Raw genomic sequence first — 13,342 nt, 5'->3', positions numbered from 1 at the left:
AACTTCCGAGTTACAGTCCCACACAGAGAGCTGAGGTATCAGTCATGGCCTGTCCAAATAAAGATGTGTCAGGATCAATTATTTACGGAAAAAAAAACCCACACTTGTAGTGTGGAAATCTGCAGCTGCCACCAAATTTCAGAAAAGCAGCCAAGCGTCGTGTTTGATTGACGGCTTCAGTTTCCGACCTGAGTGTTTCTGGCAGTTTGCCTCTTTTAGCTTTTAGCTTGTTGTGTGAAGGTGGATGTGCAAAACTGAGCCGGATGTTTATTTAGCTAATTTATTATGTAGGCTGTTTGTTTAATAGGAAAACACACTTTTTATTGGCTCATAGACACATACACACACACACACTTACAGTGATAGATAACCTGCTGTCTTCGCAAGTCTTATTAGAGTATGAGACTTATCTACGATCCAAGACTAGACAAATCACTCACACATAATGAGGGAAGAAGGATGAAAGGAAGGGAAAGGGAAAAACGAGATGAAATGGTATAGAGAGCAGCAGAGAGAAAAGAAAGGAGGGAGCAGAGAGGATTGATTGATGGATAGAAGACGAAATGGAAGCGTGCAATGGGACTAGGAAATTGAGAGAAAAAGAAAGCAGGACTGAGTTGCTTCTTGGTGACTCAGAGGGCAGCTGAAGGGCTGACGGGGACAAACAGCCTCTGGTGTAATGCCAACAGTGTTAAGAGATGAGCTCTAATGAGATGTAAATGGAAGCAACAGAGCAGCTACACTTCTGTCAGGGCAGGAAGTACTGTAACCTCTGGTGTGTCAGCAGCTCACAGAGGAAGGTAAAACGTGTACAGATTGACCTGTTTGAAGCTCGTTGTAAAGCATTTGAAAGAATAAAAATCATAACATGTTTCCATGTCTGTGCTGATGATATATATCTTTATACATAAAGTTTAAATCTTGTGCTTTTATTTATTGTATCTCTACACTTTATTGTATCTGACGACACCAAAGTCAGAAGTTAGAAGCTGCCAGGGCTGTGGACAAGTCCACCTTTGTCGAGTCCAAGACCAGGACTAGTCGAAACCGATTCCAAATGAGAGACAGTCAAGACCGAGCAAGTAAGGATCAAATTAGGCCATATTATTTACTTTTAAGTGTACCAATTTCACTTCAGTCACAGTAAGCTGAAGTGGAGCTTCACATTTCAGATGTTATAGTATTTTTATTCTGATGTAACAAGAACATTCTGGGCTGCAGATGTAAAATGTAACAAATAACAAGCAGCACAGGTGTCACTAAAAAAATTGATATCTTCACATTCTTGAATTTATTACTTGTGCTACTTGTGCTCAGTACAAAGTGCTCGCTGACGTGTCTGTGGCTAAAATGAAAATGATTGATGCCTGATGATTAAGGTATATGACGCAGCCAGGCAATACCAGGTCCAATACCAATGCCTGTTCTAGATAGATTTTGAAATAAACCAATACCTGTTTTCTGAACGAGTGCGCTTCATTGTTTGTTTTGTTTTGAAGGAGGAAGTTACTTTAGAAAAAAAGCATATAGTGCTGAACTCGGGTGAGACCAACTACAATATTTGGCGAGTCCAATGGCCGAGTACGAGGCAAGTCCATGTCCAAATACCAACGAGTCCAAGACAAGTCCGAGACAATAGAAAAACGTCTTGAGTCCGGACTCAAGTATTACAGCCCTGGAAGCTGAGTACAGTGAGCTCCACGAGAAGAAGAAAGAAACAGTTTGTTTTTTTTCTTTCTTTTTTAAAGATAATTTTTTGGGCACTTTCAGCCTTCATTTTGATAGGACAGCAGAAAACATGAATGGGGAGAGAGAGGGGGGAATGACATGCAGCAAAGGGCCGCAGGTTGGAGTCAAACCTGGGCCCGCTGCATCGAGGAGTAAACCTCTATATATGGGCGCCCCCTCTACCAACTGAGCTATCCAGGCGCCCAAGAAACATGTTTTGAAGGTTACTCTGTCAGCAGTTGTATACCCCAAAACACCTCTGAATGATATATGAGCCACTTAAAACGGATTTCATCAAGGCAGGAAGTAAACAACTCAAAGACAAAAAAGTCACATTGTGTTTTGTTCATTTGATAACCATGTTCCCCTCATTTGTTTCCAGAAAATGACACTGAAACTGTTTCCTAACGTCTGGTCCTCTCTCTGCAGTTTGTGGCCCAGCCCAACTGCCAGCAGCTGCTGGCCACGCTGTGGTACGACGGCTTCCCGGGCTGGAGGAGACGACACTGGGCGGTCAAACTGGTCACCTGCTTCATCATTGGACTCCTGTTTCCTTTCTTCTCACTGGTACGGAAGGAGGAAAGAAAGAGAGAGTGGTGTAAACAAGGAAAGGAGGGAGGGATGGATGAAGGAGAAACTATATAGGTGTCAAGTAAATAGAAAAAGAGAAAAAAGGGAACAAGGAGCAAAAATACTACGCAGAGAAGACTTTAGGAAGACATGCAGAAAAGAGGAAGTGTGAGGAAGTGAGGCAGGATAGGAGAGGGAGAATTTGAGAAAAAAGAGAAATCAAGGCAGCAAGTGTAAACAAGGGAGAAAAAAACGTAGACAGGGAACAAATCAAGGAAAGGAAGCATCAGTGGAAGGGAAGAAGAATAAAAGGGTCAGATGAAGGAAAGAAAGAATGGTAAGATAACAAAGAAGAGATAGAAGAGTGAATGAATAGAAAAATATGGAAAGAAAGAAAAAAGGAAATGGATGAAAAGAGAGAAATGAGGGAGGGATGAAAGAAGGCTCCTGCAGCTAAACTACTGTTTCTTCCTCAAAGTAAATTTGTTGCCAGGCAGCAATTAAGCAAAACTCTTCATTTATTGGCTGGAGGAGCCGTTGCCAGGAAACTCAAACTAAAAACAAAGTGAAAGGACAGACTGTTGTTGTTATCTTTGAGAAGCCAACGCGGATGTTTGAAAGAGGAAAAAGAAGTTGGCAGACTTCTCTTTAGGAGAACATTTGTACTCCTTACTTATAATATAAATACTTGTGACTTTAATGACATGAATACCATACTTACGGCTTATGTTTATTCTGAGTAAGATAAATCACTTCGGGGCCTTTTACACCTACCTCGTTTGGTCCAGATTTTTGGACTTTTCAGTTTGATCCGAAACAAAATTACAGTTGTGAAACCTCCCCCAGACCAAACAGCCGAAATTTGTCCGACCAAAAGAGGTAGTCTCGGTCCGGATCAAACTGAACTATGGTCTGGTTCGTTTCTAGTGTAGAAGCATTTTTTTTATTGTTTGGACTCACGGACCAAATCCAGGAGGTTCTGGCAGGCTAACGTCATGTTATAAGTGTTTAGCTCCTTTAAGGAATAACGGAGCCACGTTGCCGCTGCAAAATAGAATCAGGAAGGAACATGTACATTCAAAAGTTGTTTTAGTTATGCAACAGAAAACTCAGATTGGACAGATAGTCTAGCTAGCTGTCTGGATTTACCCTGCAGAGATCTGTGGAGCAGTTAACCATAGTCCTCATAAATCCACCGGAGTTTAGAATGCCAACACAAAGAAAGCAGAAGGTAACGGACATCTGGCTGAAAAGGACATCCAGTGGAATTTCCGGCTGCACCGGAGCAATAGAAGTGGAACGTCATTGATATAGACTAGAGAGAGAGTGTGACGGTGAATGCGGTCAGAGCAGACAGCTGTCGGAAATCAGAGCAGAGAATAAATCAGCAGTTCACTTGATAAGTGGTAGTAAATGTACATGTATGTGTCTCTGATGCTGCAGCTACTCAAAACCCAAGTAAAGTTCCTGTGTCTTGTTTCTCAACGCAACAAGACAAAAAAGAGCCACAGGAGCACAGGGAGAGCAGCAGCCAGTTGGAAAAAAAACATACAAAAACTCTGACACCAGAGAGAGGATACAAGACGACGGGGGAGCCGGTCTACAAAACAAGCAATCAATGAATCAATCAAGTATCAGGAGACGCGGCTCACGTAGGTGATAACGACAGGACGTAGTTATGTCATGTAGAGTTCTTTAGTGCGCTTCTATAACTGCAGTGTGAAACCAAAACTAACCGGATCCATCTATCCATCCATCTTCGTCCGCTTAATCGGTGTCGGATCGCGGGGGGAGCAGCTCCAGCAGGGGACCCCAAACTTCCCTTTCCCGAGCCACATTAACTAGCTCTGACTGGGGGATCCCGAGGCGTTCCCAGGTTCGCCAGGTTGGAGATATAATCTCTCCACCTAGTCCTGGGTCTTCCCCGAGGCCTCCTCCCAGGCCACCGAACTGCAACCCCTCCCCACCCCGACTACGCCTCGATATTCTGTCCATAAATATTACAAACAGGATTGGTGACAAAGCGCAGCCCTGGCGGAGGCCAACCCTCACCTGAAACGAGTCTGACATACCGCCAAGAACCCGGACACAGCTCTCGCTTTGGTCGTACAGAGATTGGATGGCCCTGAGAAGAGACCCCCTCAACCCATACTCCCTCAGCACCTCCCACAGTATCTCCCAGGGGACCCGGGCATACGCCTTCTCCAAATCCACGAAACACACGTAGACCGGTTGGGCATACTCCCAGGCTCCCTCCAGGATCCTTGCGAGAGTTAAGATCTAGTCCATTGTTCCACGACCAGGACGGAATCCACATTGTTCCTCTTCAATCTGAGGTTCGACTATCGGCCGAACCCTCCTTTCCAGCACCTTGGAGTAGACTTTACCGGGGAGGCTGAGAAGTGTGATACCCCTGTAATTGGCACACACCCTCTGGTCCCCCTTTTTAAAAAGGGGAACCACCACCCCGGTCTGCCACTCCTTTGGCACTGTCCCAGACTTCCACGCAATGTTGAAGAGGCGTGTCAACCAAGACAGCCCCTCCACACCCAGAGCCTTGAGCATTTCTGGATGGATCTCATCAATCCCAGGGGCTTTGCCCCTGTGGAGTTGTTTGACTACATCAGTGACTTCCGCCTGGGAAATTGACAACAATCATGACTAGCACAGAATTCCAACAACAAACAACCGGATCAAATGTAACAAAAACAATAACCTTGGTCCGGACCTCGGTTCGGACTTTCAGGTGTGAAATGGCTCTTATAGTGGTTACATTCAATAATCAGAGTATTGATTCAATGTGATAATGTAAATGTCTCTCTCGCTCTCGCTCTCTCTCGCTCTCTCTCGCTCTCTCTCTCTGTTATTAAATTCCTTTTAAAGCTTCACTGGCATGACTCAGAGTATGTTGAGGTTGCCAGTAGCGAGTACATGAGCAGAACAAGTAAACAAGCATCATTACAGCAAAACAATAACCCTTTCCAATGATAAGAAGTGGCGGGTGGCTGAGCGTGAATACAATCTAACTTACGTCTCTCTTTCTCTTTCTGTTTAAAAAGTATACAAGCAACATCAGGAATCTCAATGAATGATGTGTAAACTTGTGTCTCACTCTCTTCAGATCTACCTGTTGGCTCCAAAGAGCGCTCTGGGACGCTTTATCAAGAAGCCCTTCATCAAGTTCATCTGTCACACGGCGTCCTACCTGACCTTCCTCTTCCTCCTGCTGCTGGCCTCGCAACACATTGCCCGGACCAACCTGCACATGCAGGGACCCCCGCCCACCCTCGTCGAGTGGATGATTCTCCCGTGGGTAGTGGGTACGTGCCAAGTTTATTCAACTTCTCATCAGAACTTCTCAAACTCCATCGAAGCTGCTGAAAACATCTAGATGTGAAGTCATATTTTATTAAAGTTTTTTTTTTATGATTCGGTCACACAAAACAAAATTCCAAACTGTATTTGTTCTGTCTGTTATCCAGCTGTGAGTTAAAACATTTTGAGGGATTTTTGTGATCAGACAGATGTCTTCTGTCTACTCGGGGCGACACCAGTATTTAAACCCACAGAATCTGCTCTTCTTCTTCTTCTTCTTCTCTGGACGTGCATCTAGTCTGCGTTTTGCTTTTCATTCTGCGATTTTATTTAGAGCCCGACTGATATGGGCTTTTGAGACTGAGACAGGTTTTACAGGGGAAAAGTTCACCAATTATATGGCGGCTGATATAGTGAATTTTGGAGCTGGAATGACATTTCTATGTGGATTGTTCACCAATATGACTGCATAGGCAATTAGAACTCTGCTTTCTTAAACTTTATTATTGCTGACCAAAGAACTACCTAATGGCACCATTTCTAATTTACCCCAAGTCCTTTTCTGCAATATCTGTTTTGTAAAAATGATATATATCATATATCAGGCAACATACACCGATACGATATGTCTGTGATAGGCCGACCGGTAAATCATTCCGGCTCTGATTTTATTTTTCCGTGCAGATAATAGACATCTGTGGAATCCTTAAATTACCGTTTAAGATGCATTCTTGAGCTGGATAATTGGGGGGAGATTCCCAAAAGTGTGCTGAGGTCCCAGATGGAGCTACAAGGATTTATTATCGTCGTTATACGACACAGGATTGCACTATGAAATGTAGTTATAGCCCCCTCCATGCTACACACAGATAATGTACAAACTGATGCAGCAGAACAAGCGATTTCTTTTTCTACGCATCTCTCTCTTTTTCGTTGTCAAAACCTGGCACCTACATTACCCACAATGCAACTCAATCGCAGACAGAGAGTTGGGTGTGTCGCACTAGATAGCAGCTAATGTAGCCTGCAGCAGCGAACTACAGAGGTCTTTAGAAATCCACAACCACACATCCACATTTTTTTTCCCTAAAATGTCTTCAGCCCCAACCTTTGCTGACTTAAGTGACATGACTTGAAATAATTCTTCAGACACACTAAAGGCTTTATGGTACTTATACAGAAGTACTCCCTAACACCTGTAAACAGACTTTGAGGTGTAAAAGGCTGAGTTTTTATGATGTATGGCGTCACGACACAATTGTTATTTGTAATTCCTTTTTCTTTCTTGGCGTCTTCTCGTTAAAAATGTCTCGTATCTCAAGTATCTAAAGACTTGAGCAGCTGTACTCTGAAGAAATGTCTGTTGTAGACAGTACAAAACATCCAGATTTAAAATGAATATGCAGATAAAAAACTTATCATCAAGAGGACTCCGAGTGTGTGAGCGTGTGTGTATGCTGCTATGTGGATGTGTGTGGTCGGATGCTTCTGATTGTGTGGAGGAGGTGGTTGTGTGTGTGTGTGTGTGTGTGAGGGTGGGATGAGTGTGAAAATGAGTGATTGCATCTCCATATTCTCTCTCAAAGCTGCCACCAATGATTTCCAAATCATAACCATAATCTCTTGGAAAAATAACAAAACCATCTGTTCTCCTTTGTCGTCTCTTCCACTCTTTGAAACACTCGGCTACAAAACGCTTTTGATACAAAAAGAAACAACAATTGATCATCAGCTGGTTGGATTGCTCATGATAGAAATTAGAGCATATATAGCTCCTTCATTTGTTGTTGTTCTCGATCAAGGATCAATTGATTTTGAATTTAAATCTTAAATGCAAAAGAATAAATGTCTAGTTAGGGTGGATGATTGATAAAACAATTATCGATGCATCTTCAAAATGCTTCTTTACATGATTATAAAATAACCCTTTAAAACCTCAAAGTCACACTATAACACAAACAAACCAACCAAACGAGGCAGCAGTAGAGCAGCAACTCCTGTGTTCTGCGATAGAAAAATTACAGTTTTTTTCAAAGGAGTCTGGTGGATATGAAGAGAGCAGAGATAACAGCTTCAGTTCCCTATAGTAAAGAGCTGTCTGACTGCAAGGTAAAGCTGTGAAAATATTCTAAATATAACGTACACTTAAACTGATATAGAAGTTTTTAGTTTTCTAAAGTACGTTTACCTGCTGCCCCCGTCCACAGCAGGACATTGCTTAGCTTCCGTGTCGGCACTCCTGCCTGCTTCTCCAAACTGGGGGCGTGCCGACCACCAACAACTGTAGGTAGGTGCCACACTGAGTATGGAGAAGTACGTGTCTACACATAATCATAAAAACTCAGGAGAGCAGATATTCTGGGGAGAACAGATAAAATAGAAATTAACTTGTGAATTATTTACAATAAATCCTGACGTTGACGAAAGTCAGTGGGACAGAACAAATGTGTTCGCTCTCTGCTCGCTGCCCGAGGCTGCTGCCAAAAGAAAAAATATTCGACAAAAGTTTGGTCACGGAGCAGAAAGCGAGCAAACAGAATCCACTGATGGATGACAAGCGTGTGTGTGTGTGTGTGTGTGTGTGTGTGTGTGTGTGTTTCAGGGTTCATCTGGGCAGAGATTAAGGAGATGTGGGACGGGGGATTTACAGAGTATATCCACGACTGGTGGAACCTGATGGACTTCGCCATGAACTCGCTCTACCTGGCCACCATATCACTGAAGATAGTGGCCTATGTTAAGGTAAACTACACACTTCATTTGTCTGACAGCTTTAGTTACTTTTTAGGTGACAATTTTTCATCCCCTCCCTGTCCAGTGAAAACCATGTATCTCCAGATGTGTTGATGTTGAATGTTTGTGATAAACTGAAGGATGAAGCATTCCTTTGTGTGTTGAGAATATCCTCCTCCTTCTTAAGGGACTGTTCGTTATTTATTTAAGGGGCCACCGGAGGAGTTTTGGGATCTTTCATCAAAATAGACCTGACCCTCCCTTTGCCAACAATACATTTTCTATGACCCTCCAAAGTAATTGGGTAATTTTATTGATGCCTTCTGTACTGGTTTGTGATTGGCAAACATACAGAAGCCCATTGTTTTTTTACAGCAATGAGATATGTGACTTGACCTCTGCTTTCTCATCTTACACATCACAGCCCACTGTTATGGTGTGGTGGCCATTTCAGTAGATTTATTCACTAACATTGTTGTGGAAACACAATAAGCATGGAAACTAAATGCACACTTCCTGCATTACTGGATTACTTCAAATACTAAGTTACTCCTCTAGTAAACTAGTATTCACATGAAATAAAAAAAATAAAACATTGAGACCATTCTGCAAAGCACACTGGGTAATAATCAATCGCCAATTGCGGCACGGCTGTCTTGGAACGCAATAGACAGACGGTGGTGGAATAATTCAACTAAATTGTAACAGTGAACAATCAGTGTTGGACCTACGGTCTGTTGAGACGCCTCTCCAAACGCAGAAACGAAGCGCAATCACACCATAAAACGTTAAGACACGTTAAGAAAAAAGATCCGTATTTTGCCGTACTCCAATGACACAAAGAAAAAGAAAAAAAAGCCACAGCGATCAGTAGATCCACAAACAGAGTCACGGTGTATCCAGCAAGGCCGATACGAGCGTCACATTCACCAGCCAGCTCCAAACAGGTGAACGAGGCCTCTCCTCTTCGCCGTTTCAACAAAGTGGAATAAACATAAAAGTCCAAATCTACACAAAACCCGCAATCAACTAGTAAGCTGACATCAAATGTATATACATGGCATTTAGGAAACCTATATTACAACCTTGGCACGGCAAGATGTCCAGATAGTGCAACAGTAATTTTCGTTTTTTTGCTTCCTGCTGCTCCCATCGTCAGCCAGGTAATATTTTTTTTTTACTAAAGCAGTAGGCCTATATGAAATCTGTTGTATTACCTACCACCATTTAGTTGTTTTGTGTTATTTAAAATATTTATAAGATATCTGGTCATGCCAGATGTAATTATTCCAGTAATTAAAAAAAGAAATGCAATTACCCGTTTCAGCCACCAGGGACACATCTGCTAGGGGGCCGAGACTGAGAGCTACATGGAAAAATATGCACCAAACAAGCCACTTTGAAATTTTGCTCTTTTCATGAATACAAATGTTGGGTGACCCCCTCCCCCCCAGACTAAAAAATGTTGGGTGACCCCCCCCCTTCAACAAATAATAAAAAGACATGACCCTCCCTTATTTTCCTCCGGTGGTCCATTCCATAAATACCGAACGGTCCCTAAGCTAAATTGAGTCTTTAAAAAAAACTCTTGGATCAGCTGGAAAATGCATCGTCGCAAAGCTGAAAACAGTAGCCTGGGAAGTCTGGCCAAGAGCCCCTTCAAGCCCATTTCCAATTTTTCCAAATCGAGGCACCAGTCACAACCGTTGAGGCGGGCTTTACACGATGACGATAGCGCAGCGAGGGTGAGCAGCTTTTTGTTTACATTCAACATGACGGCCACCAAAGTGCAGCAACCCGTTGATGCCGCTGATGCTGCTACGTCACCCGGATCGTTGGTCTGATTGGTTGAAGGACTATCCACTTGCGCCCAGAGGCATTTGAGCGGCGTCCGTTGGTGACACCCCTTTTGAAAATGAGCTGCGAATTAACCTTGCACAGACCCACTCTCAGTTACAACTGAGAAGGGTCTGGTGTCAACCAGGCTATGAAAACAGGGCTGTTTTTCTGACACCAGGAACACTTTAAAAACTTTTTAGAGATATGTGGTTCTCACAGGACAGCAACGCTACAAACATATGATGATCTTATAGAATATGATGCATTGTTGTAGATAAAAAACTAGCCAACAGTATATAAAGGAGTTAAAATGAGCACTAGACTATATGAACTGACCTTTAAAACCGCAAACTGGAGTCATTTCATTTGACGCAATCATTTTCTCACTTTCACAGCACATTTTTCATCTGTAATGGTACTCTGCATACATACAAGATCTATTTATTTATTAAGAGCCAATAGTGTAATTATATACATACACACACACACACACACACACACACACACACACACACACACATACACACACATACACACACATACACACCAGACGGCCGGGCCATCTGCAGCAGCTGTGAGTCACTGATGGTGGCGGGTGGCCCTCCTCCACAGGTCCCACACACACACACACACACACACACACACACACACACACACACACAGTTTTATAAGCACACACCTAAATACATACAGATATAATGTGTGCACATACACACAACTATATCCTTACATTACACTAACACAAATACAAGGACACAAACACACACATAAGCATTTAAAATCCTGCTTACGGCCTCTTGCAAAATCTTGCTTTATCATTGTGTGTGTGGTTGTGTGTGTGTGTGACAGACACAGACATTTGAGAAAAGGTGTCTTTAAATAAATAGGTGTGCATCTGTGTGCGTGTGTGAATGCTAATAGCGGCAGAGCTAACAAGACAGACGACCTGTGGAAGTATAATGGCTGAATTTAGAATGAGGAGAAAGCCGAGACAACCGAGAGGGAAGTGGAGAGAGAAAATGGTTGTTGGGAGCGTGATGGAGAGTGACAGATAAATGAATAATATAAAGCATTTTATATTGAATGTGACAACCAGAAATAACTGGTCAGCAGGACTGAGTGACTTAATAGGATATGTGTTGGCTGTAAAAGGTCAGAGAGAGAGGTTGGAGCTAGCCCAAAAAATAAAATCTTAAACTCATTCCTAAAATATACCGGGAGGCCAGTGAAGGGAGGCCGGTACAGTAGGGTGGAAATGTGCTCTCTCTTGCGTGTTCAAAGACAGGCTTCAACATTCAAGACCAACTGCAAGCATTACAGGGAGGCCTGGCTCACACTAACATAGAGGGCATTACAGTGCTGAAGATGGGTCCATATCAATGCATGTATAACCCTTTTTAAATCATGAAAAGACAAAAAGGACTTGACCTTAAAGGCCTGAGAGAAGAGAGAGATAAGACAGAAAAAAAGAGAGTATGAGAGGATGTTGGAGGCCAGAAAGAGAACGATGAAAAACATAGACTCAACTGTGTCAAGTGCAAAGAGTTACAAAATAAAATAAAATACATTGTTTTCCATCATTTGAGGTTTGACTGCCGCTCCTTTTTATTGTGTCACCTCGTAGTGTCCTCTTTTTCTGCTAAATGGCATACTAATTCACATTTTTAGTGTTCTAGTTGTTATTGTTGTTCTACTGATCTTGTCATTGTTTTTCTTTGTCTCTACATTGTAAAGTGCCTTTAAGGACCTTTTAAAGCACTATATAAAATAAATGTATTATTATTATTACGGTTATTATTTAATCTTTGTGCTAAGCTAATGCGTCCTTAGTCTATATCCACGGCGTTCCACTTCCAGGATTGCTCCGGTGTGTTGGCATTCGAAACTCCGGTGGATTTGAGGACTATGGTTAACTGCTCCTCAGATCTCTGCAGGGTAAATCCAGACAGCTAGCTAGACTATCTGTCCAATCTGAGTTTTCTGTTGCACGACTAAAACAACCTTTGAATGTACACACGTTCCACAAAACAAGTTCCTTCCCGAGGCTATTTTGCAGTGGCACAAGGCGCCCTCCGGCGCTTAGCCCCGCCCAAGACGATTGTGATTGGTTTAAAGAAATGCCAATAAACCAGAGCACGTTTTTCTCCCATCCCGGAATGCTGTCTGGACTAGCCAGACCCTCCTCCGCAGCGCTGTGGAGGAAGGTCTGGCAATGCGAGACTAACACGTCCTAAACTAACCACTGTACTGATCAATGTTCTCATCTAATCTCCTCATCCTTTCCTCCCTTGCCTCCCTCCTCCTCTCTTTTTCCCCCATGTCTCTCCTTCCTCCAGTATAACTCCTCTCGTCCCAGGGAGGAATGGGAGATGTGGCACCCCACTCTGATAGCCGAGGCTCTGTTCGCCATCGCCAACATCTTCAGCTCGCTCAGACTCATCTCCCTCTTCACCGCCAACTCCCACCTCGGGCCGCTGCAGATCTCACTGGGCAGGATGCTGCTGGACATCCTCAAGTTCCTCTTCATTTACTGTCTGGTAAGATGTCGTAATCCTCCTCATAGGACACAAAGCTGTGGTTTGAATCGCCTACACACAATATACAGGCTACTTCACAATTAGCTTGTAGATTCAGTTTTGTATGTGTGTGTGTGTGTGTGTGTTGTTGCTTCTCAATGTCAGTATTTGTTTTTAAAGGGCACTTTACTCATTTTCTGTCATATATATAATGTAAGAATGTATGTAAGTAAAATGTAACTAAGTACATTTACTCAGGTACTGCACTTAAAGTACAAATGTGAGGTACTTAAGTTGTTTCTTTTTATTCCACTTTCGTTGCTAATGCTACTCTATTATCTACATTTATCTGACAGCTTTAGTTACTTTACAAATCCAATTCATTTTTGCACACAAAACATTCAAAGAGTTTATAAAATCTGATGTTTTGCTGCAAATTAAACTCCCCAAATGTTTATACAAGTACGGCTAAGATGATTAGTCGATGAACTGAAAATTGCCAAACATTCATCGCATATTCAATGTAGCATGGTAATGTTTTGCATTTCAGCACGCTAACATGTCACCATTTAGTTCACAGTTTGACGGAAATCCAGTTCTGAGTTTTAATGTTTAAAGTGGAAATTTTGACCTAAAAAAAT

At 42.6% G+C, this 13,342-nt stretch overlaps 1 protein-coding gene across 1 annotated transcript in view; it reads left to right on the top strand.

The window, feature by feature from the left end:
• trpc5a (transient receptor potential cation channel, subfamily C, member 5a) overlaps positions 1-13,342 on the top strand; it is a 68,285-nt gene that overhangs the window by 32,754 nt on the left and 22,189 nt on the right. Inside the window, exons 8-11 of the mRNA XM_078276606.1 lie at positions 2,158-2,295; positions 5,420-5,618; positions 8,216-8,355; positions 12,522-12,722. Of these exons, the coding sequence (XP_078132732.1) occupies positions 2,158-2,295; positions 5,420-5,618; positions 8,216-8,355; positions 12,522-12,722 (678 nt within the window). The remainder of the gene's footprint in view (positions 1-2,157; positions 2,296-5,419; positions 5,619-8,215; positions 8,356-12,521; positions 12,723-13,342) is intronic.

The sequence above is a fragment of the Sander vitreus genome, chromosome 19, assembly GCF_031162955.1.
Source record: "Sander vitreus isolate 19-12246 chromosome 19, sanVit1, whole genome shotgun sequence".
NCBI lineage: Eukaryota > Metazoa > Chordata > Actinopteri > Perciformes > Percidae > Sander > Sander vitreus.
This window is presented reverse-complemented; position numbering and strand designations above follow the sequence as displayed.